Here is a 27854-nt window from a genome sequence, read left to right as displayed (position 1 = left end):
GCGCCCCGCGCTGGCCCCGGCGCGCCCCCCCCGCCCCCCCCCCCCCCCCGATTGGAGATGGCAGGCTGCCAAAGAGCGCCCGCAGGACTGGCGTTTCTTTTCCATGTCCTCTCCTTTCTCTGGCCCCCAACAACCTGGCAACCTCCATCTCCCGCATTCTCGAAGGACGCGACCCTCCTTGACCGTTGGCCAATGCCGGGAGGCGCGAAGGCCGACCGCCATTCCATTCCGCCAGACCGCCGGCTCCGCCCAGTGTCGACACCACCACAGCACCAACAAGTTACAACTCCAACCGCGACTACACGCGCGCCTCTTTGATCCCCTGCCTTCATCCCATCCCGCACACATTGTTCTTCCAGATTGCAGCCCCAGCTACTCCATTCTGGGCTTGAGCTAATCTTATCCTCCTTACAGGGCATCCTGCAGCTTCATTTTCAATTCAAGAAGGTAAGGGACAAGTCCCACTCCATCTAGCTCTCGATTGATTGCCATGTACTAACAGGCTTCTCGCAGATCTTCTATCGGAAATAGTTGCCTTTCGCCGTTGGCAACTGGACAACTGCGGTCTGTCCCATTAGACCGCATATCAGATATGACCAAAGTCATCCGGGTCTGGCATATCGGAAAAGCGTTTGGAGATGACTCTATGGTCGGCTGGGAGGAGAGTATCTGTCAGTCACCCGGGGAAAACGTCCGCCTCACCCTTTCGCCAATCCGCCGCCGCTCCCACTCTCGCTGGTACCATGTACACTCCGGCACGGGCAGTGCCTCAACATACTACATACTCACGCCGACGTCCGCGACTGACCGCTGCGGGCCGACCTTGAACACACACAATGACGCACAAACAACAAGGCGACCGTAGCTCTTGCCTTTAACTAATCTATCATCTGCTTCTCACCTCCTTGTGTTACCATCGGTACTGGGGCACCACGCTGCCCCGGTCAAACTCGCTGTGCTCTTCTCCTGGCCTTACTGCTGCTGTCCCCACGATACTAGGTGCTGACACCCTGGACGACCTGATAGAATCTGAAGCAGACTGGTATGGAGTAACCCCAGTCTGGAATCGGAGTACAATGGTGCAGTTTCTGCTGATCTCCACGCCATCGCAGATGATGAATCCGCACTCACCCTGCGCTGCCACGCCTACACGCCATCAGGCTGGTGGTCCAACCTCTTCACCGACTAGTGGAATAGCTGCTAGGGATATGATGACGAGCAGCGTTGACAACACGGCCCTGAGTACCATGCCTTCTGCAACGACCGGTCAGTCCTGCCGTACACGACAATGATGGTGAAGAATTCGAAACGGATTATACAGCCTGTGGCGGCGGCATTTCGGCCCATGCGGGATTGGCGTCCACAGCTTCATACCTCTGTTCTAAATCCGTACCGACACCTCTGTCCCGCGGACTTCTAGAATCCGAAAATGATCTACAGGATGCCGGTCGGTGTCAGAGGAGCGATCTTGCGGTCGCCTTGCAACCTCGTCTGGGCTGGTACGCTGAGAATTCTGAGGCATCGCTCATAGCACCATGACAAATGATTGGCCGTTTCGCCAAATCCCATGCAAGTGTCCGAAGGGGAACTGCTACTTTCCGGCCTGCTGCCCTTCTCCTGGATGCTCACAGCTGGCTGGCTGGCTGACTGGCCTCACTCCAGTTCTGGCAATGACATACATCGTCAGGTCAAACTGTACTTGTGTACAATGCTTTTGTCACCTCTGCGAGTTGCCCACCTCGGGCTCAGGGCAATGTGTGCAACAATGTCTCTGACGGTCCTTACCTGGTGGTAGCTTGAGCCAGAGCCCGCGGCACGTCAGTAACCTGCCGTCGACTTTCCTTACCTTTCTCCACCTCCGCCCAAGTTGGGCGAAGGCTGGGCATCGTGGGTCAGCTCGCCCATCATCGTGGTCAATGGGGCAAAGCTCCGCCTTTGCTATGAAGTCCAGTGTTGCACGCAGGCGTCCTGGATCATAGGTCAAGAGGCCAGCGAATGGACGAATGGCCCTACACTCGGTGGCGCTATTAGTACCAACGGCTGGACAAGACTTCGCAGCATGGGGTATGGGGAGATCAGAGTGGAAGAAAGAAGGGAGGGATGCCCAGAGCCTCGCCCTCCAGCATGTCCCTGGCGACCAGGAGATGGCAGACCTTGCCACGGGCGGCGAGACTTACCTCGTTCTCCAGACCCAGATCACTTTCCCTCTCCAACCGAACCCCAACGAGCCAAAGAGAAATGAAGTTAGCTCATCCCTGTCGATTTCACTGGCGGCATCAGACTGAGCAAAAGAAGCAGCCACATTCAAGTCCCCATTCCGTTTGTATCAGTCAGGAAGACGCAGATTGGCTGCAGCGGATCAGCACATCCAGCGCGCCAGCTGCCGCATACTCTGACGGGGCCAAGTTGTATAGTCGACACACATACAGAGAGGCACCCAGGGAGGCACGCAGAGAGGGAGCAAGCAGATGAAGAACCCACACGCACACATCGACGCAACGTGCATACGTACAGGCACGCTCTGCACACACACACACACACACACACACACACACACACACACACACACAAATACATACACACATGGCTCCGCGGCTGCGGGAAGGGACGCTAATCCAGGCCAAGCCTGAGCTGGCAGACGCGGGTTGCTATTCCACATGGCTGATTATGCAGACGCCCCCCTCCCTTGTATTTTCTCCTCGATGAACACCCCTCCCATGTCACTCCAACTCCACACACTCATTGTGTACGTAGCCTTGTACAGGGTAGAGCCAAAAGAGCGACTTACAGCTCTTTGCGGAACACGACGTTTCCTGCCAGCCATGGGCATCTCCAGGACTATCTCTCTGGGTTTTATCAACAGGGTCACGACCCATGCTCGAGGTCCTCTCTGCTAACTCAACTGTCAATGCTTCCTTCTCTCTAAGCCAATATCATTAAGTCTCACAGCATTAATACTTCTCGACGTCTCCCTCTCATCACAACTTCGAGACGGTCTTTATCTGGTACCATCCTTCACAACACCTCGTCGTGTCTGTCCTTGTCATTGTTAGACCTCGACCTCACTCCTTCAACAGTACCACATCAGCCTGTTTCTGCAACATCTTTACCTTCACGTTCCCTCTTGAAACTACATCCCGCCAAACCGCCCTTCTCGTTTCAGGCATCAGCTCTTCTCCATCCTCCTTCCCGCGTCATCGCTCTCGCCCTCCCTCAACATGACAGAGATGGACGCACAGCGCGCCCACATGGGCACCATGCCCGTACACGATGGCTTGCCTCAGTCAGCCATGACCACTCAGTCTCCCGAGCCTCTCGCCGTCAAGACAGACATCATTCCAGACTACTACCCCATGGTCCCCAAGAGCGCAGTCAACAGCTCTCAGCAATCTTTCTACAACCCAAACTTCTCAGCCATCAACCCGCCATTCCAATCACCAGCCATGAGCCAAATCACAATGTGGGCATCTCCCCGCTCCCCCGTGGACGACTTTGACAACTACTCCTACCGCGCCCCGGCTCCCACGTCTGGATACCACGCCGGCTCTCTCTCGCCACGAACATGGCCCGACTCCGTCCAGACTCCTCCTCCCCACTACGAGGTTCCCTTCCACCACCAGGAGCAGTACGATGGCATCACCAACGACCATATGACGATGACTTCCGATAACCTCCGCGGGAGCTCCCTGAACATCGCCATAGACTACGGGAACGGGTGCTTCCAGCCGCCCCTCTCGGGCCCTCATGACCCGTTTCCCTCAAAGTACGATTCTCCGCCTCCGATGAACACAACTTGCAGCCCCTTCGTCACTTCTCCCACTTCAATCCAAGAACCATTCAAGCCCGAAAACCACCCATCTATGAGCCCAAGCCCATGCCCCTCAGGAACTCCTGGTGGGATCGCCAGTGGAAGCATGGATGTCGAGAAAGATGACAGTGACAAGAAGAAGACGTCCGACGAGCCTTACGCTCAGCTCATCTGGAGAGCGCTCAAGGAGCAGGAAAGCCGCTCCATGACACTCCAGGAGCTCTACCAGTGGTTCCTCGCGAACACCGACAAGCCTGAGAAGGCCGGAGGTAACGGCTGGCACAACAGCATCCGCCACAACCTCAGCATGAACAAGGTCAGTTTTTCTTTTCTTTCTAAACCCATCGTCTCTAGAATACTACACCAAGGCGTCTGCGGCGCCTCTCGGGCAGCCCCCTGCCCGCCCGCGCTTCTCATGCATCTTGGGGGTCCCACCTTATCGATCCTACCAAACCACCAACAAACCCACAACGTGCTAACTTCGCGATGGCGTCTAGGCCTTCGAGAGGAGAGAAGTAGTCCCGCGCCACTCCATCAACGGCTCTTCGACAGAGAAGAACCCAAGCAGATGGCACCTCAGACCCGACTTCGAGGAAGGCGTCAAGTCAACCACCCACTACCGCCCAGGCCCCCGCGGTCCCTCCGCCGCGCGCCGCAACAACGGCAACCATCGCCGCTCTTACCACTCCTCTCCCGAATTCCCGGACCGCATGATCCCCGGCCGCGCCATCTCAGGTCGCAAAGGCGGACGGGCGACCAGCCGCTCCCGCAACGCCGCCAGGGACCTCCGCATCCGCACGAACCTCCAGGAGCAGCAGCAATGGAACCCGCCTCCTCCTGCTGCCGCCCAGAGAAGCCTCTCCGCCAGCCAGCTCGAGAGCAGTTACCCTACCTACTTCAACCAGCACCAGCACGGGCAGAACGCCCAAAGATTCCTGCGCGCCCACGGCAGGCAGCGCGAGGAGGCCGCTCGCCCCAACGGCATCCCGGGCATCCCTATCCGCTCTGCTGGCCCCGCCGTTCCTCCCCAGCAGCCTTACCAGGTCCCCGCCTACTCCATGGCCAACGTAGCCGGCGTCTACCAGCACCCGCATCCCCAGCAGCCTCAGCAGCAGTTCCAACAGCAGCAGCAGCAGCAAACTCGGCCGGGGCAACAAAGCGAAGAGGTTCTCTACTCGGGCTGGGGCACCTCCACCGCCAACCAGGGCATATAAGTGACCTACCCTGGTCCGTTGGTGTGGTGTGTGTGTGAGTGAGTGTACGTTGTGATGCGCGTTTCCAACATGCATAACGCGCGAAGAAAAAAAGCAAAAGTACTACAGGGTGGTGGTCATTCATCATGTTTCCCTCTATCATGGTTTCTTTTTCTTCGACTTCTTTGCGGTTGCTCTCTCTATCTGTCCGGTCTTTCTGCATGGGGGGGACTTCCACTTCCTATTCCGGCGTTTTGAACCAGGGTGTTGGGTGTGGGTTGTCTTGTCGTTGTTTTCTTTGCTCTCTCTCTCTGCCAGTCTCTCTCTGCGGCTGGCTTCTCCCGGACGAATCATGTGCGTCCTGTCTCCTCACTCTTCTTGTACTGCGGCACAGTCGAGAGATAGAGATGGGGGTCTGGGGGAGAAGAAGAAGAAGAGGGTGTGGTGTGGTGTGGGCGGACGCGAGGCCGACCGCAGGACGACAGCCGATCCTGGGTGTGTGTGTGTGGGTGTGATCGCTGGTCAACGAGAAACGACAAGACTTTCACCCAAGATGCTTCGTATCTCTCTCTCTTGGTCTTAGCCCTTTTTCTTCTTTTTTTCTGTCACCAACGAACGAACGCTCCATCCCGCCAAGATCTGACCCGGGGTCGAGGCTGTTGGGGGGGAGGGCGTGCTGTTCGTGATTGGTCGGCGTCCGGGGCGGCCTGGGGTTCTTTTCTTTCTTTTTGCTCCTCCTCCCCCACTCCACCCAGCATCATGATGCCAGGGGAGGGGGGGGGTACAGTGTCCGTGTCTTGACACCTGCAAGGGTTTCTTTTTCAGAGAGAGAGAGAGAGAGCATTTTATGTCGTTGGAGCTAGCCGATGGCACATTACGAGTTGTGCCGGCGTGAGGGAAGGGGAATGGGGAGAGAGAGAGATGGGAGAGATTTGAGATGGGATGACGGATGAGAGATGAGGGAAGAGGTGGCGAGCAAAGTACACGAGGAAACACGGCATTTCTTCTTCTTCTTCTCTTTTCCCACGACGTAAAAAAAGATGGCGGCGGCGGCTCTGCTTTGGCTTTTTTTCCTCTTTTCCAGTCTGCGTGCGATTTGCTGATTTTGTTTTCAAGATTTCCCTTCTTCTCACGACTCTTTTTTTTTTTCAAACATCAATTATGGGGGCATCCGTCGATGATTCAAAAAGAACATCATCAAATCACTTCCATAGAGCGCGTGCGGCCGCTGTCGCAGAATACCCCCTCATGTCCTTTCTCTGCTTTTTTTTCCCCTTCCAATGTTTGATAGTCACAACCAGCCTCCGTCGAGTCGGTACGATATGGGATGAGAGGCATGTCTGTATTTCCCGAAATAAAAAAGAAGATCTCTAATGTATTTCGACCTGTCCAAACGAGATTATGTGTTCATCATTATTGCGATCCGTGTGCGTGGTTGTGAAAATGTGTGCTGCTCTGCCAGTGACAGTGACTCAATTGACTTGCTGGGGGGGCGGAAAACATCGTGTTAGTCGACAGCCAGGTCCTGGACTCGACCCGGTGGTGCGCCCCCCTCACTTCCAAGGAGAACAATCACAAAGGGATCGTTTTAGGTGCTGACGTCTGATGATGCCTGTGGGTGCTCATCTTAGCCGGTTCAGGTCCGTCCGACATCTGCTGTCGCATCACGTCGAATATCCTCATGGTCGCCGACTTCCCCTTCGTTCTGTCCATACAAACCCGGACGGACCCAGTTAACCGTCCCGACAGACTGGGTAGGATTCAGAAAGAGAGCCCTCTAAGACAATTACGGTAGTTAGTGCCTCCCTAACGGCCGCAGCTCCAGTCTGGGTTATTGGCATGGGCATGGGACGGGCTTGAGGGGGTGACCAGCGCGGCCTTACGCGCCTGGCAGTATGCAGCAGGGGGAGGGTTGAAATGCGTAGGGCAGAGAGAATTACATAGCCATGACAGGGAGGACTCGATCAGAAAAAAAGACTGCCCGTTGTTGGCGTTATGGGCGCGTTGATAGGCTTCTGGGACCCAGATCGATCCCCCTCCCGCCTCCTGGGCAGCCGGTCCTGGGGTGCCCTCGGAGGGTGAGTGATCTGGCCGGAGTGGATGGGGTGACAAGGGCGGAGGCAGGAACAAAGAGACAGGTGGTGAGGTACAGACACGCCCGTCATCTCCCGGGGGGTTGGGGTAGACATACATGGGGTGTGGACATACAGGACGTTGGAAGGGCTGGATGATCGGCAAGGGACAATAGGAACCTCCATGTATACCTCGATCAACTCTAAACGTCCAGGCAAGGCGGTGTCATATGGACGACTGACAGTGACTGATGCGCGGTGAGATGAGTTCTGCCCAGCCGAGAGCAGTTCATCTAGAATGGGCGAAAGTCGGGGAACTCGAACGATCGGTGAGCAGGCAACCAAGTCACCGGGGCGGGCCTCAGGTCTCCATGACGGGTTCTCTGAGATCAAGTGTGGGAGAGGTTTCCATCAACGGGCGGCAGTGGGTCTAGATCATACTCAGATGGCGGTCCTCAAGAAGCTTCTCTTCATGTCCTCCTGGCGAATTACTGTTCCCTCGTGGTCTTTCGGGGTCTTGGCGACGCCTCTGAGAACAGGGCCCCAAAGCCACGCGTGCGGGGCCGCCTGGCGATGGCAAGATTCGAGATTTGCGCAGGATGAAGGCTGAGAGATGCCACGGACACTGGGGCACGGCAGCTCCAGACAAGGTAATCGAACCTGGGCCGCGATAGGGGGCGGAAAGCCACCGGACTTAGTCTTACGGCCGCCCAGTTCAACTTCTGTCTGTTCGCACTCGACTCAGCCATCCGCCCCGGCTCAGCTCCACAGGCCACGGTTTATTTGTAGACGTTCCCTGTCGAGGGCGGCAAGCGACGAGTCTTCTGATATTCTCTCCAAATGGGCGAGCTGAATGACCACGGCATCCTTGACATCTGGTTCGGTTCAAGACGATCAGTCCAGCGGCGAAAGTGCGTGGTCTGGGCAGAAATACCAAGCGTCAGGGTAGCACTCGCTCTGAACAGATGTCTCAGCGGTGAACGAGGTCCACTCGCTGCAGTATGCGTCTTCCTCGAGTCTGAAATGCGGAGCGACGCTGGATATGTGGCTTTCTTTTCCATGCTGGTCCGAGTCTGCAGACAGTCAAGTGCGGGGGTTCTTTGACAGATTCGCAAGACTTCCCCTTTCACTTTTTTGAAGATACCAAGCAAAGAGCGTATCTCTTGGACACGGCTTGCGCCAAAGGAGGGGGAGTATGGCGGTTGCAAACAGCGACCCGTGATCCAGATCCGACTTCCGCGAGCGCGCGCGTATGACCTTGCCGGGGATTTTTGCCATGCAGCCACGGAGAACCATCAATGTGTTTCTGGATGTCCCCTGCTGCATCAACCATTCAGGATGATAAGGCCCCGTTGTTCTCTTCGCCGTCGCAGGTTGTCATTGGTGAACCAGACTGTCGGGACAGACTAGCGAGAAGGATTTTGCTCCTGGATTGCGTATCCCAACATAACTCGCAGCCCATTCATTACGGAGAGGGTGTGGTGGTAAGGCCAAGTCGATGGGACGAACTCGGAAAGAGGTTGCCAGGACTCGCTGTCGCCTCGGGGATGCTGAAGGTCGGTTGTTCAGTCCACTTCCCCTGATCAGTTCAGCCCCGTCAGCGCATCTCTTCCGAGTGGCTACGTTGCGAGGTTGCCCCAGGATGGCGACATTGCGGGAGGATTTTAGTTCGCCGACGATGTCGTTTGTCTTTTCATCTTCAACTGAGCAAAGATACCCGCTGCGGGAGGATTTTAGTTCGCCGACGATGTCGTTTGTCTTTTCATCTTCAACTGAGCAAAGATACCCGCATACTGGGGAACTCCAGTCGACGTAGAACTGTTCCTTTGACAGAGTATCGGCAGGTGCCACCCTTTCGACGATGCGGCAGTCTCTACGGTCCGGAAACCCGGACGAACGTACCGGGAAACAGCTTGGTAAAGGTAACCTTGGTACCGGGTATGACGCGGGTTTTGTCAAGAGCCGCTGCGACGGTAAGTGGGATTTCCACCAAGCGCGGGCGGCACAGCCCAAAGCGTCTAGGAACAGCTTGGTTCGCACAGCCTGGTCGAATATGCGGCCTTTCAACAGGCCAAGGCAGTGTAGAGTACGAGGACGGTGAGAGGCCTGTGGAAGGGCTGGTATCTTCCAGGGTTGGGCGACTAGGCCAGTCTTTGACAAGGAGGAGTCAAATTCGCACAGTCAGGGGTGCCTCAGTCCGGATGAGCAAGAGTACTCCCACCGTGTTTCCAAAGGGAGAGAGACACCGCACAGTAGCCGACATGGTTGCGAGCGCTGCTGGCAGTGATGGACGGTGAAATGAAGTGAAGTGCCAGAAGACAGCGTCAAGGCATGCGGGCATGATAGGCGCGGTCGGCCGATCCAGCAAGTCCCGATGGAGGTCGAATCTTTGGTGCGGATACCATCTTGTACAACGCGATATGCCGCAGATATGTCGTAACTGACGGTATTCAATTGGTTTACGGCAATGTGATGGCAGCCGTGGCGGTGAAATGACTGCGAGTGTTGTGTGGAGGGCGGCGCAATGTCTGATGTTGGTTGTGACAGGCGATACCTCACAAGTTCGAAAACCGTCGACGTCGAAAGAGACTTGATCTCTCTCCGTTCTGTTGGGGGTCCTTTTCCCTTCCCTCCTTCGCGGAGACGGTCTTCCTCTCCGATGAGTCCCACTTGTCCCGACATGGGCCCTTGTCTCTCGGCACCTCCCACGCCCTACCAGCGTCTTGCAATGACGCTTCGGCCGTTGCATTCCCAGCACAATCGGGAGCCTTCTCCTGCAAACTCGTCGTTCTTTTCCTCTCATTTGAATCACACATTGCGCTGTGCCCGTGCTGGACACGTTTCTGACCGCCCGTCGCCATCCGACTGTTCATTCTCCGATCCCCTCCGTTCCGCCTCCATCAAGATGCCTCTTGGCTTCAAATCGGGTCAAAGATTTAAACCTTCATCTCGCAGTTCATCGTTGACGTATTTCCCGAACACGATGGAGCGAGACAACAAGTCTAGCCAAGGGCTAGTGTCCGACGAATTGTACTTGCAGGGTATGCTCTCTTCCCAGGCGTGTACCAACGTACAGCTACCATACCGTACCGTTCATCTCTTCGCAGTGTCCGTACCAACTGGTGTCCACCGAATGGGGTAATGACTTCGATGTGAATGTACGGCGTAGCAAGTCGAGACCCCCGCGCCAACGAGATCAACACGCCCGACATGTACCAACAGTGCAATTACTGACTGCAGGGAAGGCAGCGCGCCAGTGAGCTCATGGGCTGATCGGACCAGACAGTACCTTGGCGCCATTGAATGGTATTTCAAACGAAACCCCAGTCGGAGGCGTTTTTATCCCCTCTTCATTCGCGGTACGATACCCCTGACATCCCAAGCGATGTCCCAATCCAGGATGAATGAGAGGTTCTGCGTGGCTAACACAGCGTTGACAGCAGCTTGACAGCAGCGCCCGCCGTCTGAGCCGCCCCCGTCCGGACGCCTCCAACGGTCAGTCCAACGCCGTTGCATTTGTCTTAGAATGACGAGTAAACAATGGCGAGCAGAACCGGGGTGAGTCCTCTCAGGTGGCGCCATGCGCTCGCTTGCGCCTGTTTCAACCAGTTGGTCACTGTCCCAACGATACAGGCCGTGTCACCCTTCTCTTGGTGGTCATGCAAGGCGCTGCATCCAGACTTCAGCTGGGAGGAGTCGAGGACCACACCACCCACCAGAGCGGCCGGCATTTCGGGCCTATCCGTATCGGCTGCCCGCTCGTCACATCGGATATGTCCACGATGCCTCGATGGCCACAATTTGTGACAGAAGCCGGATCTCTCGTTATCGAGATGCTGTAGCCTGTACCGTCCCGCCCTCTTCGGGCACCTCCCATATCCCTACGGGCGTATGTTGGCCGTGGTTGGTCGTACAGCACCCGACACCGCCTGTAATGGGACCGACTTGTGCCCGCCATATTCGCCCACCGCTCTTGAGCTCTTCTCTGGTGGTGTCAGATCAATAACGAACTTTTCCCCCCTATCGGCATTGACAGGTGGAGGTGCTTCATCATCTGCAGCCTTCAGCACTGATGCGAGGCTGAATTCTGTTCCTGCTGGATCAACCCAGATCACGAATTCTCGAAACCGGAACGCGACCGCCTGGGTGGTGCCGAGCGAGCACTGCCTGCTGCCAGAAGAATAGGTATTCCACCCTTCATATGCTCCATCGATTCGCACAGTCGGGCGTAACATTTTGCGAAGGCAAGTTGCCGTTGAGTCGGCCCATATCAGCGATCCTTGAGGTTGCGTCGCGAATCTCGGCCTATGATGCTCGTCTTCCCTTAAGCTGTCAGGAATGCTCAGATCTCGTCGACGGCATCTGGCCGTTGTATGCCCTAAGGACATTACGCTGACACACGCATTCTCACAGGTAAGAGAGCTGGGCCAACATGCGCGACTTGTCATTATGATGAGTGAAATGTCACACAAAAGCACCAACGACATCACTAATCGACCCACGATCTGTCCAAGAAGTTGATGGCCGTCTGCCGTTTGTCGTGGAGAGTTCAAACACAGGCTTGCATGGTCGCGGCCGGCCGGATTCGTTTCCAAAAGCAAACAACTCGAGACCAGAGGTGATCCGGTTTTATCGATGGGGAAACTGTACCCGAAGCTCCAGCTACAAGAGTTTCCCTGTCGCTGCCGTCGAACACGTCCATGGTAGTTGTGTGAAGATATCGAATGGAGTTGAGTTCTTTCTGTTTGCTCGAGCCCGGCGGGAAGTCTGCAGGACTTGCCACGGTCGACGACTACAACATAGATGCAGCACCTACCCTTCGCCACCAAATTGCAAGATCATCTTTGCATCTGAAGGCTCTATATGCATCCCGGCCAGGGTCTAAATTTGAGTCTGCTGTGCTATGCGCCCGGTCTCGGGTCGAAGACCGAACTTGGCCCGTTTGCTCGTCGACGTGATTCGGGAACACTCGTTCGAGTAGGCTTGGTTCCATTGCCACTGAAACTTTTGCGGCAGGACATAGTTCTAGGACGGATTCGTTTCGTCAAAGTAACTGTTCATCTGCAGGTGGGTGTCCCGTGATGACGGAGCGCAGGATATCGCGAGAAAAAGAAATCATAGAGGGTGACGGGACGGGCCACCCGGGTCCTGATCCGGTCCAGCACTCTGCCGAGAGGCTCGTCATGCATTCAGAAGACCGGGAAATCTCTGCGCAATTGGTGTGCAGCAGCCTTCGGCCATCCAATTTCGTGCATATGCGATGTTGTGTTGTCAAACTCGAAGCCGGACCGCTGCATCAGAATGCAGATGATCTTTCCTTCTGACACGACGCTGTATGGTCGCATCGCGGGCCGGCGGATTGGCGATAGATGAACGGGAGACGGGTAGCACGCAAGGCATTTCCGGTCAAGATCCCAGCCGTGATATACTTCGTCTTAGTATGCCCAATTCTGAATCACTTGCAGTAGCTGGTGCTGCTGAAGATATCTGACCGTGACTTATCCGCGGGACTCTTGCCGCCATAAACGATAGACGAGGCAAGCAAGCGTCTTCCTGCCGCATGGACACTGTCTTGTCAGGAATGCCATTTGCAGTCGGCGTCACATCTGCAGGCGGCACAAACATCGCGCCCGTGGTTATTGGATATGGCGGCGCACAACGGTGATGAAATGGGGAACTTCACCACTCTCGTCCACATGAGCCTCTGAGTAGGGAATTATCGCCAGTGTCCAACGTGTGCAGTACTAAGTAGCCTGCGTTCAGGTAGCCTCCGTTAAGCAAACAGGGCAAAGGAGTATGCCTAGCAATACACAGCCCGAGACGCTTTCTGGCTTCGAATTATGTCGCTGATGTCGAACGCAACGGCTGGTAAATGTGAACATGAGCCATCCGCGGTGGCTCAAAGTCTGTCCCAGCCCTCTGGAGCTACTGCACGGAAGCTTTCCTCGATGAGCACCCCGCATCTTACTGTTTGAGATGGACTATCGTCGCCTCATGTTCAGGTAGCACCGCGTGATGCAGAGTTAGGCGTGATTTGACTAAACCCCCACGCGAGGGTGCGGGAGCCTGTCGTCCTACTCCGGGGACTCGGCAACGAGCATCCAGGGTTGGGCAAGAAGAAGATTGACTTGAAGAGCGTTTCGGGCCGTTATGGAGTACCTCTCACTGGAACCAAGTTTTCGAATAGTATGCCGGGGCGATTTGCACCACATGGACGCAATCCGTCTCTGAAGAGTCGGCCAAATCGGGCTAATAAGGGTAGAAGCCGCATCTGATAACGCATCGTGAGGCGATCAGCATCGGTCTCATGCCGGTGATTCTCACGGGTGCCCTCTTCGGTTTTGTTTCGGGTTCCCCCGAGTGTCCAGCCTTCGCTGTCAGAACCTCTCCCTCTGTGGTGATACCGGCACGATGATCAGTATCCCCAGGAACCGGGTCTTCTTCGTTATTCTGTACAGTGAAGTCCCTGGGGTATGATTGATGGGCCGTTGGCTTTGTACGTCTTGAACAACATTGCATTTTTGGGTATCTGTGATCTGGCTCGAATCAGAACTTCCGTTTCTTCCGCGCGGGTCCTGATGCAGCCTTCCTCTGCAGTTCCTTCTCCAGCTCATTTCGTTTCTTATCCGCCCTTTCCTGTGAGGTTTCTCGGGGTTTTTCTGGTTGTTTAACTTCGGACCGATGTCTACCCCTGTCTTCCGCATCGAGGGCGACGGGTTCGGGTGTCTTTGACGGACGAGCACCGCCTCCGATCCGCCCTAGCCCGACTTTCTTCGGTGGCTCGGGAGACTTGGAGTGACGTTTTGCTCCGCCTATGCGACCGAGGCCTCCTTTCTTGGGTGATTCTGCCTTCTCTAGCGGTTCTGGGGACACTGATCTGCGCTTTCCACCGCCAATTTGTCCAAGCCCACTCCTGGAAGTTCTTGTCCGTTCAGGTACGGATTGCTTGGGAGGAGACGACGGCTCTGCTCTTGATGCGGAAGCATCGTCTTCGGACTCCGTTTCAGTCTCAGAACCTCCCGGCTTTGAGCCTTGAGGAGCCGGGGGAGGAGATGGCGTGGGTTGCCGCTTCTGTCCGGTCATCCCTAGGCGAGTGGGCTGGCTCTTGCGATCTTGCGGGGGTGCCGGTACGCTGTCTGGAACTTGAGAGACATCCTCGTCCTCGGTGCTTTCGTCTGCATCTGCCACGGCCGTCTTGGTTGCGGCAGCTGCGGGCCGATTGCGGGTGGACATTAGATGAGGCGGTGTTGATTGGACCTGGAAGTCATCGTCCTCATCTGCAGCCGGGTTGCCACCCATGGTATCTTTATCGTCAGATCGTTCATTTTGAGGTCCAGAAGAGGTTGCCATCGGTGGCTCCTGGCTGGAAGCTGACTTCGGCACAACGATGGGAATCGGTGAGCCCTCCGTCTTGGCCCACCAATTGTCCGACACCAAGTCTTCCGCGTCAGTCTGGGGTCGATACTCGAGACCCGATGCACCGAAGACGTCTTGAAGTACGGTTGCCATGTCTGCTTCATCACTACCCAGCTGGGCCTTCCACTCGTCTGGTCGGAGGGGAGCCAGGCCTTTGACCTTTTCCTCGGCCATTTGTCTCGTAGGTTTTTGCTTGGCTGAGAGCACGGTGAAGACATTCTCCAGGCGTGTCCCATTGGCTTCGAGTTTGTCCAGGAGCTTCGTTATAACAATGTCTTTCTGCTTAATAATAGCAAGGAGCGAATCGATTTGGCGTGTCTTGACAGAATTTGCTTGGGTGATGGGTAGGACTAGCTCAGTCGCGAGCCTTGACTGGGGGCATCTCTGCAGGTACACGGGCCATTCCAGTGGTTGCATGTTTTCCAGTTCGCAAGTGATGCGCATCGTCAGGCCATCTTCGCCAGCTTCTCGACTTGGGGCGGCGGAGAGCGTCATGGAGGCCTTGTCGTGGTCCTCGTGTGAGACATCAAAGACGGATCTGATCTTGGACAGGAAGGCTCGCATGTTCCTGGGGCCATCCGTCGGATCGATACTTGTTGACTCGTTCAAGCTTCGTTGTAAGATGGCCTTGCGGTCCATTGTTTCGGCCCAAATGCTGGACAAGTCGGTCAAATGGATGGTGTAGGCCGTGGTGGAGAAGGTCGTGGACACCAGTAAGCTTGGTAGGCCGGGTGCCGGGGGTAGCGGCCGCCATACCGGCGGTGTTGTCATGGTTGTGGTTGTGAACGATGAATGTTGGAAGGCTGGGGAACTGGTGTTGGTGTTACTTAGTAGGGCCGAGTTGGTTGTTTCGATGTGACGTCGGCCTGTCAAGAAAGGGTTGTTGCAGACGAGATGTGTTGAGAGTGCTGAAAATGAATTCTTGCAGCAGGTTGTGGTATTGATGAGGCTGACGGTGCAACCTTCCAGCGTACTTTGCGACAAAACAATTCTATTCTTGGGCGTTTCAAGAAATATGATTTCAAATAGCTGGTCGAACGTCGGACTGTGATTGTGGTGCCTTGAGCCAGAGAGGTGAGTAGTAACGTCGGAGCAGGCCGCAGACCATGTGGCGCTTCCCCGCTTCTCGAAGACTGTGCTGGCAGAATGGCACTTCGGGGAGACGGACAGACGGGAGAAACGATGAAAGTTAGGTCGTGGTGCTGGTGCGAGGCGTCTGGGGCGTAAAGAAGCTCTGCGAGCCGCGAGGTGTAAAAAGAAGGTATCACGAAGTTGGCGATGCTGGGTTCCATGTAACGTCAACAGTCCGCATCAGGCAGCCACGTACAGTAGGAAAGAACGATGACAACTGTGCCCTCCAGAGGGAGAAGGCGGGGAAAGTGCGGTGCACGGACTCCAATAGACTTTTCAGGCCAATCACAGGCTGCTTATGTCAGTGTACGGGTCCAGATGAGCACAGTACGACTTCCATTGGCTACCTAGGTACCTAGGTAGGTAGGTACAGGTAGGTACGAGCAGGAACAACTTGCTGTGTTCCTCCTTCTAGGTAGATGTGTTGAGTTTCTCTAATAGAGATGATCATTTTTTCCTCTGTGAGAATTTGTCTGTGAAATGATCACTGATATGAAATGTGTTATTCAGTTTGATGTACATAGTGTGCAGTGTAATATTCATTTTCTTATGGAGGAAAAAGGCACGAAAAAGTATCAATAAGGACTGAGATTACGAGTGAGATGAGTGGGAAAAAGAAAGAATTGTCCACGTCTAAGCAATTTCCTGATACTTATTATGGTCCGTCTTTTCGTCTTTTAGGTATAATCATTTGTTTGAGCTTCCGCTATAAGTATCATACTCGCTGTAAGACTTGGGTCACTGTAGACTATGAGCAATGAGTCTTGTTTTTGACGAGCTAGTGACGTGAGGATTCATCCGACGACCTGGATACAAGCATTGAGATAGAGCTGAGACTTTCATCTCAAGTCCATGTTGTGGCTGTCTGAAGGTTGCTCATTCAGCCTCTATGTTTTCTACAGCTGTCTTATTCAGCCACTTCATGTGAGATGTTCGGGCACTTGGAGTCAGTAGGCCCATGATGCTGGGCACTGAAGTAGGTACCTTCGGTAAGTGCTTTGAGGCCGCTGGCTGAGCATCTCTAGCTTACAGCGAGTTCAAAGTGATGCACAATTCCAGGTTGCTAAAGAAGCCTCCCGTCTGATATCAATTGTTGACAGGATATTGCGCTCGTCCGTCGTCCACTCGCCACTGCAGAAGCCACAGCCAACATCAAAAAGTGAGACAAACCGTTGCAAAACTACGACCCTTGAGAGCCGGCTAGGCCCTGCCAGATCAGCAAATCACCCGCCCAAGCCCCCCGGATAACCGCCGTCACCTCTGTTGGTGTTTTCTCATTGGCGCATGCCTGCACCGCCCCAGCGACTCCGGGTGCGCCACCTTTCCCCTCCTCGTCATTGCACCAAGCCCAAGTTCACCTCACCAGGTTTGCACATCTCAACCGTCTTTCCCATGTCTGCATGAGAAGCCCCTCGACCGCCAAGATCCCACGCAGGCCTATTGACTTCATTTGACGTCTGGCAATACCACCCCACCCCCGCCAAACAAGCTTGTTCCGTCATTGCTACCTACAATGTCCGGCGCGCTGACTGGGCCGTCCCAGAAGATGGCCGCTTCCACCATGCTTGCCAGGCACGAGAAGCAGGGACAAGGTCGTCGCGGATGACGTTCGGACTGAGCACCTCTTCATCCGCAGTGCGAATGCCCTTTTACTGCCCAATTCGGAACCAGTGGCGATCTCAATTCTCTTTGGCAGCCACTCATTGGTTATCGTCGGGAGTCTAGCCCGCTATGCATCAGCCATCCCGACCTTTTTTTCCTTGGAAAAGCAGGGTTGACCAGGTGCCCAGCCAGCGCAGAGAGAATACCTTACCGATGGCAATATGGCACACGTACGATGGGTTGATCACGTAGCTACGGATTCTGTGGCTCTTTGCTGCTTTCGTCCTCGTCGTCTATTCGCCGTTGGCGGGCCTGGAAAAGCGGGAGGATCAGGCCAAAAAGGTGCTCCAACAATCCGCACCATAGACCTATAAACCCGGAATTTCCATGGAGTCTTTTCCTGCTCTGTCGATCACCACCACCGCGGTCTCTGCCTTTTCTCTGTTCCCGCGTCGCCAGCATTCATCGACATCGGCCACATCATGGGTCAAAAGCCCAGCAGCCCGTTGGCTACCTGTCTCGACAAGGTCTGCGATGGAAGGTCGTCTTGCGTTGGCTACCCAAGCGATCCTCTGTTCCAGATCAACTGGGTGAAGCCGTACAACCTTGATATCCCCGTCAAGCCCATCGCTGTCACCAAGCCGTCGACCAAGGAAGATGTGGCCGGCTTCGTCAAGTGTGCGGCTGACAACAGCGTGAAGGTACAGCCCAAGTCAGGCGGGCATTCCTATGCGTGAGTTGGGAGAAACTCCAGTGCCATCTACTCTTCCCAAGACTAACACGTCCGTCGCAGCAACTTCGGCTTGGGTGGCACCGATGGCGCCCTGGTCATCGACCTCGCCAACTTTCAACACTTCTCCATGGACACAGATACCTGGCAGGCAACCATCGGCGGAGGCCACAAGTTGCACGACGTGACCGAAAAGCTGCACGACAACGGGAAACGTGCCATGTCCCACGGCACATGTCCGGGAGTGGGCATCGGAGGCCATGCCACCATCGTAAGTCCACCCCGCAGATGGACACCCGCGTCAGGTGGCAATCCGTCTCACCTCTGCGTCTGCGCCATGCTAATGCCATGTCCCAAAAACAGGGCGGTCTGGGTCCGAGTTCACGAATGTGGGGGAGCTGTCTTGACCACGTTCTCGAGGTCGAGGTCGTCACCGCAGACGGCAAGATCCAGCGCGCAAGCGAGACGCAGAATTCGGACCTCTTCTTCGCTCTCAAGGGCGCCGGCGCCGGCTTCGGCGTCATCACCGAGTTCGTCGTCAAGACCCACCCTGAGCCCGGCGACGTGGTGCAGTACTCCTATGCCGTCACCTTCGCCCGCCACCGCGACCTCGCCCCCGTCTTCAGGCAATGGCAGGACCTCATCACCGACCCGGATCTCGATCGCCGATTTAGTAGCGAGTTTGTCATGCAGGAGCTCGGAGTTATCATCTCTGCAACCTTCTACGGCACGGAGGATGAATTCAAGAAGACGGGCATCCCCGACCGCATGCCAGCCGGGAAGGTATCTGTGGTGGTCAATGATTGGCTCGGCGATGTCGCGCAGAAGGCACAAGATGCGGCCCTGTGGTTGAGCGAGGTCCAGTCCCCATTCACGGCCAAGAGCCTCGCCTTCACCCGCGATGACCTCCTACCTGAGCAAGGCATTCAAGATCTGATGAACTACATCGACGGAGCCGATCGCGGCACTCTCATCTGGTTCCTCATCTTCGACGTCACAGGAGGCGCCATCAACGACGTACCCATGAACGCAACCGCCTACCGCCACCGCGACAAGATCATGTTCTGCCAAGGCTACGGCGTCGGTCTGCCCACTCTCAGTAAGAAAACCAAGGACTTCATGGCCGGCGTCGCGTCAACGATCCGCAAGGCGAGCCCGAACGACCTGAGCACGTACGCTGGCTACGTGGACCCGACGCTGGACGATGCGCAGGAGAAGTACTGGGGGACGAACCTACCTACGCTCGAACGCATCAAGGCCGCGTGGGACCCGAAGGACGTCTTCTCGAATCCGCAGAGCGTACGCCCCAACGCCAACGCAAAGGACGCTGAGCCCAAGGCCAGCGATCCTCAGCCATCATCACCTTCAAGCTAGGAAGAAAGCGGGAGTTATCGGCGTTCAATTGATTTAATGGGACTCGCACTTGCGATTGCTTTGGGTTGGGTTGTGGGAAATTTGGTTGTCTTTACATGATACACATTCAAGCCATCCCGGTAGATCCGCGAAGGCTTCATTCTCTTCACGCATACCCCGTGCCTAATGCAGGTATCTTGATCTTTCCACACAAACACGTGTCTCCTGACGTACTTGCTTGCGTGCACGACTGTTGGCTCCCAACGTGAGGATCGCAGGCGGTGAAATCGCTAGGACCAACAGTAGGCAACCGTGGTGCAATCCTGGCGTTGCCTGGTGGGCCTACGGACGGCACAGCGCTTTACCCTCTTCACCAACACCATATCATCGCGACGGGGCCATCTCACTGCGCTCCCTCTTCGCCACCAACCGCCAATCCGGCATTCAAACCGACCTTTCCCAGCGCAAAGCGAAACCGCACTCCTCAAAAATGCCGACCATAATAAACGGCTACCCAACCCGCCGCCGGCGCCGCTACACCCCCGAAGAAACCCTCACCCGCGCGGCCTACCTCATCCGCCACCCCTCCATCCTCACCCTCCGCGATGTCGCGTGGACGCTCTACCTCCTCTACGTCGCCTACGTCACGTACTTCACCCTGCGGAGCATCGCGTTTCTGGTCTTCGAGGCGGATGGGAGGAGGAGATGGACGGAGCCGCCGGAGGAGTGGGGCACGCCGCCGCCGGGCTGGAAGATGGGCTGGCGGCTGTCCTTTTGGCTTTTGAGGACGATGGTCTGGAGGAGGCTTGGGGCTTGGGTGTATGAGGTGTTCTCGTGGGGGTTTTTCGGTGCTGTTTTTGTGTTTTTTATGGAGGAGTATTTGAAATGGAGGAGAGCGAGGGTTTAGGTGGATTGGGTTGGATTGGGTTGAGTGGTGAGCTTTTAAGTGGCCACCTTCAGACTTCGCCGACAATATCATCCATCATGGCCGGCCTCTGACCGCCGAATGCCAATTTCATCAGAACTACACACAGCTTCACAAAATCATCAACCATCTCATCGAATCTCATCCATCTCACATGTCACCACCTCCCACACCATCCACCGCCACCGAATAGTCCGGCGCCGGGCCCGGTCCCGCCATCGAACCCGCCGGGTCTCTATTCACCACGCGACGACCCAAGGTACCACGCCTCGCCCATAAACTCGGCGACCTATGAAGTCGGCATGCCCGAGTCCTTGGGATCGTAAGTCTCGCAACTGCCGTCTCTGTTCGCATGGGTCTCGTTCGCGAGAGAGGGTCCGACGGGATGGCATCCACTCACTGTTGATGCGAGCAACGTGGGCGCGCATGAGGCCCGAGTTGCCTTAAAGAGAAAGTTCTGGGGAATGTGTTTTATATTGTTTGATGGACTGTTCAAATGATTGCTGCTAGGATAAATCCACAAGGGCTTGAGTATGAGCTGAAGAGCTGGTGGATGAAAGGTAGTGAGTGGTGAGGTGAGACTTCATGAGATGTATAGTCAAGATTGGTGGATTTCCAAACTCGAGTAATGGAAAATAGCGCCTACAGCCATTTTACTGAAGATTTTGTATTGATATGTCACTTTTCATGGTCGTTAATCTGAAGTGGTAAGCAATTGCGTTTTTTCCTGTTGATTTATTTTATGTTTCTAATCGAAAAGTGCGTGTAAGCCATAGCTGGCTTGTTAGAATTGGCAGTTTATCATCGGGTCAATTGACATGATTCGGTGTCCCAGGAGCAAGTAATCGATCGTCAGTTGGCATGGCTGAGGCAGTGATCAGAGTAAGAAGCATGGTTGGCGGCGATGAAGTTGCGATTCGTGTCTTGGGAGACCTTCAAATGCCGGAGGCGGGGACCTCCGGATCGGGTGTCACTCGCATTTGGCCACGCACGACCTCCCCGAAAAGTCCCTTTCACTGCAATTTAGACGTCTCTGAAGGAGACATCAATGAGCAAGGAACGCGAAATCAATTTGAGGCGCGAGATGTGCCGTAACTTGGTTTGGTTGCGTATTGGGCCGGACATTGTCCTTGCGACGGCCAAGTTGTACAAGTGAGCCTGCGATTTTCTCAACGCTTGGGACATTGAGCCTAGAGTTTCAATCAATACAAGGTGCTATCTCATAAGCTTCAAGACTTATGTGGTGAAATCAAGTGAGTAGATGCAAAGGCCAGTGAGATACCTGCAAAACAGTGATGCGCATTCTATCACGATTCCAATGATCCCCCGCAAAATCACCCGCGCCTTGTCGGGGATGTGTATCCACACGGGGTTTCTTGCAAGTCAGGGAGAATTGAGCGCTGTAGAAGACACCAACAGAGTCGAGAGCGATGGAAAATACCGCGGTGCTACGTGAATATTTCGGGGAGTAACAGGGTAGTATCATCGTACAGCGAAATACAAGCAAAGGTTGTTCTTGGAGTATGTAAGGCCTCTCATACCCGACTCAACAACCCTCGCATAGTTCTCACGAAGGCTTTAAACTGAGGCATACGGGATTGGTCAAGCCACACCAGGTGACGACTGCCAGTAATTAGTAACTAGCCACTATTACACTGCGATTCATTACTCTCCCAAGGACCCAGGGGTGGTAGGTAGGTATAAGGTGGGCATATGTCTAGTATATGCCTAGTTCCCGCACTGTTTCGCACAGTCGCTAGCATAATTTGCATAACTGGACACCCTGCGTGCACAACTCCGGGGCGGTTGGTAGGCGCCGAAATTACAGCCCGTCAACGACTCCCCAATACGTACCCTTCACTGCAATCTAGACGTCTCAAGGGGAAACGTTGACGAGATACCAACTAGGCATCTGGTTGGGACGCGAAATTTACAGGTAAGTCGCTGCAGCTAGGTTCTCTGTAAGTTTTGAGAATCTACACGACCGTTGATTATGTCAACCTCGAGCATTTTGTGACTCCAACCCATCGAACAATGCAGCTCTAGCCTCATGAATAGTAAAACTAGGTGCTGCAATGAACGAGAAGCAAGTAGTGGAAAAGAACAGGAAAAAAGCTCATGAAATAACGATGTTATATCCAGGAACTCGTCACCATAACTAATAACATGTTTTCACGAGCGCTTTAGGTAGGAGGTAGAAGCACGACTGATGAAAGAAGTAACCAGGGCGATTCCGAAAAACCTTCAGGGAACACCAAGAATCACAGCAGAAAGCCAGGTCAAAATTCGAGGTCAGGTAATGTGTCGTGTCTAGGACCATTCACAGCCATTGACGGTGTAAGACCGTCGACGCGTGTGATGCGCGACAATTGCTGTCGTGTCGAACACTTTACGACGAGGCGCGCTGGCGACACGCGGGGAACTTCACTACGATTTATTTCCCTCCCGAGGGGCACAATCCATCGTCGCGATGATAGACGGGACTCCACCTTTCCGGAGCCCGTGTGTTGGCTTATCTTATCTCCACGTGACGCCCACGGATGGCACTCGCTTCCCAGAAACCCTACGAAATTCACCCCACAGACAGGCAAAAACATCTCAGTAGGAGGAAAATTTCCAGCGACACCATCGACGCCCAATCCAACCATCCTTCGAGCCACCCGTTGTTGATTTCGACACCCCAAAACCCTCACAATGGCCAAACTCTCGTAAGTCGACACTTGCTGCTTCCGAATCACCGACTGCGCATTTTTTTCGGCGCCCTCTTCCCGCCGGGGGAAGTGTGGGCAGGTACTCGGCGATCCGGGCGGGCGAGCCTCGAAACGATACGACAACCACGATGCAGGGAAAGAGGAGGAATCGACGTATGGGACTCGTCATGCTGGCGGAGGAATGCTGGATGGGACTCGGCTGCGACGAAAGCACGATTGCGACACACGACTTTGGCACAAGATTCCTGTGAACCGTCCGCCCGCCCGCCCACCGATCGCCGATACCGAAAGCCGCGAAATGTCGATGGAGGAACTCGAACGACTTCTGAATGCAGAGATGCTGACTGGAGTCTCACAGCCGTGGTGCCCCTGGTGGCAAGCTTAAGATGACCCTCGGTCTCCCCGTGTACGAATTCCTCCCACACGCACGCGCGCTCTCCTCCGCGAAGAGGGGCAGCGCGCTGCTCCGAAGAACGAAAGACTGACTTGGTACACAGCGGTGCCGTCATGAACTGCGCGGACAACTCGGGTGCTCGCAACCTGTACATCATCTCCGTCAAGGGTACCGGTGCCCGCCTCAACAGACTGCCCGCCGGTGGTGTCGGTGACATGGTCATGGCCACCGTCAAGAAGGGAAAGCCTGAGCTCCGCAAGAAGGTCCACCCCGCCGTCATCGTCCGCCAGTCCAAGCCCTGGAAGCGCTTCGACGGTGTCTTCCTCTACTTCGAGGACAACGCTGGTGTCGTAAGTTTTTCTCGATCTGGCGCTGCGCAGGACCGAACATCACGCTGACCTATCCACGCAGATCGTCAACCCCAAGGGTGAGATGAAGGGCTCTGCCATCACCGGCCCCGTCGGTAAGGAGGCTGCCGAGCTCTGGCCCGTAAGTCATGCCCGACACAACCCCGTCAACGGAACAGCAACTGACATCCCCCACAGCGTATTGCCAGCAACTCCGGTGTTGTCATGTAAACGAGTTTTTTCAAGCATAAAAAAGGGCGAAAAGGACGACGTTATGGCTACGGATTAGGTCAACCGGTGCGAACCATGGGCAAATAAAGGATTTTTACCCCCCCTTGCCTTTCGTTCCCGACGCGGCACAAACACCCGACACCGGGAAGATAGGTCAATGAATGAAGAGGGTTGATGGGCCTGGTTTTTCTATTTTTGTTTCCTCGCTGGGCTCTGCATTTCGGCTGTGGCGTGTACAGGGAAAGAAATTCATACCAGGCATTTCGCATACAGGAGAGATACAAAAATCCGATTCTTTGCGCACGTTAAACAACTGCTGTCCCTTCCTTTGCTTCTGATGCGGGTGCTATTGCTGTTGTTGTTGTTGTCATTGTTGTCGCCGCCGACCTCGAGATGCTTCCTGATTCCTGGAGTCGACAAATGCCAGAAGTACGGAGCATGCAGCGAGATTTGGGTATCGGGGTGCCCCAAGCCCGACTGCACCGGCCATCATCATCACACTTGAATGAAACTTGGTCGCTTGGTATGGTTCATCAGCGAAAGCACGAGATATCTTTGTCGACGGTCAATCAGCTCACGAGCTGCCAAAGCGAAGCAAACACGCGGGCCTAGAAGACGCCCGGCAGGACACACGGCACATCCGAAGTAACGTCCTCTTCAATTCTGCAATCCATCACCATGAAGCCCTCTTGGGGGTGGTCTAGAATGCAGTGAAGGACTGCCAAGAAGTCATTCTGCCAGTTCTGAAAGTGGGTAAAGGCTGCCTGCCAATAGAAGCTGAAGGCAACCAGATGCGTTGACCATGGCGCCAAAACGTCTGACTTCACCTGGGGCGAACCACCTCCATGCCGCAACTAGGTACCAACCCAGCCACTTGTTAGACGATGGATTGGAGATGAAAGTGGAGGCGATATCACGGCAAGCAAAGTGTGCAAGTGTGAAGGCCGCCTGACGGATGGCTTCAGTGGCGGGTCGGCGTCATCGCGAACTTTGCGAAGCTCATCACATTCGGATAGCTATGCTAAGAGCGGTCTCGAGTGCAATTACGGCCACCATTCGCCGCTCGAATCATCGCTCAATCTCCCTGTACCAGTTGACTCTCAGTTGAGGCTTCACGGACCCATTGCCGTGAAGTCGCTTTGGTGCAGCATTGTGGATGCCCATCGTGACAGCCCAAAGACATTGCGACGAGATCCTTGAATGTTGAGCATCGGAAATGAGCATAATGCTATTGTAACTGTCAATTAAATTCATTACATCTCATTTGTTTCACGTATGAAATCATACTCTATACAGTCTAGTGTACTTGCGAGAAAGCCTTGCCGACCATGTTGAATGCCTTCGCCAAGCATATTCTCAACGTTTGGGGTTTTCAACTATTAAAAGTTCGTTTCAAACAGCTAAATCATACCTTGACTTACAATTTTGATGCCATTACAGATGTTCATCATATGTCAACAGCAAGTCATAATAGGAAAGGACGGACCCAGAAGTAGATGGTGCCCATGCCTGTCTTGATCGGATCCCACCTTCAGCCCATGACCAGGCTGACGCGTGTGAAGGGCCAAGGCGTCCACGATGCTGCTCTCCGACCAAAATCAAGATCTTTGACATAAGGCCACGTCCTTAGAATACATGGTTCGGATAGGTTCTACTCCTTGCTGCCGGCTTTCAGGTAGGTAGTTGAGAACCTGTCGTTAACTGCTAAGCAAACTCATATACACCACAGAAACAAGCCTATACTCCTTCCAATGTTTATGCTCATTCCTATTTGAAGCGGAAACCAACGATGTTCGTCGCCGCTGCCGTCCGGTTATTCATGATCCTCCATCAAGGTTGAGACTTAACGACTGGCCACATGCAGCCCAGCACCACTACTCGGCGCTTCCATCTCGTGCGACACAATAGGCGGAGGGGACCCTCTATCACTCCCTTCGTCTTGAAGAATTCAGGTTCGTTATCAGTGGTTGCATCAACTCAGCTTATATAGGAATGGCCCCGGTACCCAGATTGCTGTCTTGTGGCTGTCGAGAAGCCCAGCTGAGACCAAACAGAAGCAGGCATCGTATATGTGAGTGGCGCTGGGCTTGGACACAGATCCAGATCTTGGGTATATATACATATACCTTCGGCTGCTAGCTTATGGAAGCCGGAACATCGTCGTCGTTGGTGTATCTTTTTACTTCCGATTTAGACGCATTCATAATATGGTTAGCGATAGGGAGTTCCTCGTGTTGAAGGCATTGAGGGTTACACAGCTTCGATAAGCGTCACGGCATTATCGTCATCCGGTGTTTCCTCTGGCCTCTTATTTATCGAATAATCAACATATAGGAGCCGATGAAGTATCATAAAACGAAAGGAATCCCCTTTGGACACCCTTCTTGCGCCCAGAGAGGTTCCATGCATATTTTCACAAACCTCTACGCCACTGCTGGCTCATCCCATTACCTGACGCCAACGAAATGGTTTAAACCTCAAGGTTCAAAGCCGGAGTAACTTGTGTTCAATATAAGAATGAGCCATGGTCGTCTTCCTCGGTATGGTTGAGACCTAGACGAGGGCAATGAAGAGCCCGTAGAGACCGACTCGAGCTAGTATCGAACTTGTCTGACATCCAGCCTGGTTCAGAACCCGAGGACGTCTTCTCCGTCATCCACTGAGTATAAAAGTGCTAGCGATTCTACTCTCATGGACTTTCTGACATGAACGATGCGAATCTCTTCAGTCAGTATTGCGACCGGTCTCTGTCTTGACATCTTGAGCCTCTTGCATTGTCTGTCCGTGGAGAAGGGCATGAGACTGAATCCTGATCACGGAAAGGCCCAACCCCAGCACCGCCCATCATCTCTGTTAACGCTTTGGTGTTCATGCCTGTATAATCGACGAACTTGAGTGCAAGTTCACATACGGGCGTCGGAAAAATTGCCGAGGGCCACGGTAAACGGACCTGGTCCCGGTTACCGTAGATGAACATGGTCACAACGCATACCATTGAAGCTTGGCACAAGACACGACTCATCGTTGTTCTCTTAGAACCATCTAATATGAGAAGAGACTGTCGTTCAAACCAAGAGATGCGAAACTTGGTTGAGTTCAATCCCGAACAGCTCAAGGGCGTACCTCATCGTTTCTTGAAGGTATAAAAGGGGACGAAGAATCGTATACTTGATAATGTGACGAGCGAGCGATGGCATGGGAGGGTCTCGATTTTCGATGCTTCGGCTATCTCTCTCAAAGTTAAAGGGAACCGCAATAGACACAGACTCGGTGAGGCCTGAATCTGAAGAGGCATGGAGGCATGGTGCGCCGATAACCACCTCATCATCTACCATCGTCTTCCTCCTGCGCGTATTCGAAAGGCAAAACTCCGCCGTAAACCAATAAAATACCGCGATCTGTACACTCAAACTCAGAATAGTCCCTCTGTGTCTCTCAATGTGACTTCTAAGGTCTGCTCAGCAAACCAAGTCGAGATGCTGGAGATCCCGTTGACGAGGCCCATGCAGTCAAGAGTGCCGACCCATCAGCGAGGCTGCCAGGACAACCTGTGATATTTTAAACCCAGTCACGAGGTCGGCGTTTCAAGGCGAATAATGAAACGAGAGTTGCCTATAAATTAGAGTGGAAATCAACGAGAGGGTGCTCCATCGAACAGAATGGTCTCTGACATTGTCAGGATCGTGGAGGGGCATGGTACTTGCAGCTGTCCATATTTCACTGTCATCAAGCCATTCATTGAAGCTGCATCCCGATCACCAGCGCGGAGGTCTATTCATTAGGTGATTGGAGACGAATAATTCACTAGAAACGAAGAAGCCCAGAGACGTCGGTTTTGATGGTAACTTGTTAGACCCCACGATGACGAGAGGCTGGCTGTCCGGTTCCAAGTCAGCAAGTTTGGCCGACTAGAGCCCAGAGGAAAAACAAGGAATGAAACC

At 54.3% G+C, this 27854-nt stretch overlaps 4 protein-coding genes across 4 annotated transcripts in view; 3 read left to right on the top strand and 1 right to left on the bottom strand.

Annotated features, from left to right (window-relative positions):
• The window catches only part of CkaCkLH20_10012 (uncharacterized protein), a gene marked incomplete at both ends in the record, with an annotated part of 6682 nt that extends 1660 nt beyond the window's left edge, over window positions 1–5022 (top strand). Inside the window, 2 exons of the mRNA XM_038892727.1 lie at window positions 3240–4124; window positions 4306–5022. Coding sequence (XP_038741976.1) covers window positions 3240–4124; window positions 4306–5022 — 1602 coding nt within the window. The remainder of the gene's footprint in view (window positions 1–3239; window positions 4125–4305) is intronic.
• An 8597-nt stretch (window positions 5023–13619) lies between these two features.
• CkaCkLH20_10011 (uncharacterized protein) lies at window positions 13620–15260 on the bottom strand (the record flags this gene model as incomplete). The annotated part of the gene is made up of 1 exon (XM_038892726.1): window positions 13620–15260. The coding sequence occupies one exon, from the start codon at window positions 15258–15260 to the stop codon at window positions 13620–13622; it is 1641 nt and encodes a 546-aa protein (XP_038741975.1).
• A 2444-nt stretch (window positions 15261–17704) lies between these two features.
• Window positions 17705–19326, top strand: CkaCkLH20_10010 (berberine bridge enzyme; the record flags this gene model as incomplete). The annotated part of the gene is made up of 3 exons (XM_038892725.1): window positions 17705–17955; window positions 18016–18223; window positions 18316–19326. 3 exons carry the CDS (start codon window positions 17705–17707, stop codon window positions 19324–19326), a joined length of 1470 nt encoding a protein of 489 aa, XP_038741974.1.
• Window positions 19327–19795: 469 nt separating this feature from the next.
• CkaCkLH20_10009 (60S ribosomal protein L23) lies at window positions 19796–23913 on the top strand (the record flags this gene model as incomplete). The annotated part of the gene is made up of 5 exons (XM_038892724.1): window positions 19796–20139; window positions 23300–23347; window positions 23439–23685; window positions 23747–23824; window positions 23881–23913. 5 exons carry the CDS (start codon window positions 19796–19798, stop codon window positions 23911–23913), a joined length of 750 nt encoding a protein of 249 aa, XP_038741973.1.
• Between the last annotated feature and the right edge of the window lie 3941 nt (window positions 23914–27854).

Source organism: Colletotrichum karsti (genome assembly GCF_011947395.1).
Source record: "Colletotrichum karsti strain CkLH20 chromosome Unknown Scaffold37, whole genome shotgun sequence".
Classification (NCBI taxonomy): domain Eukaryota; kingdom Fungi; phylum Ascomycota; class Sordariomycetes; order Glomerellales; family Glomerellaceae; genus Colletotrichum; species Colletotrichum karsti.
The sequence above is the reverse complement of the archived record's forward strand: the minus strand, read 5'-3'. Positions and strand labels throughout refer to the sequence as shown.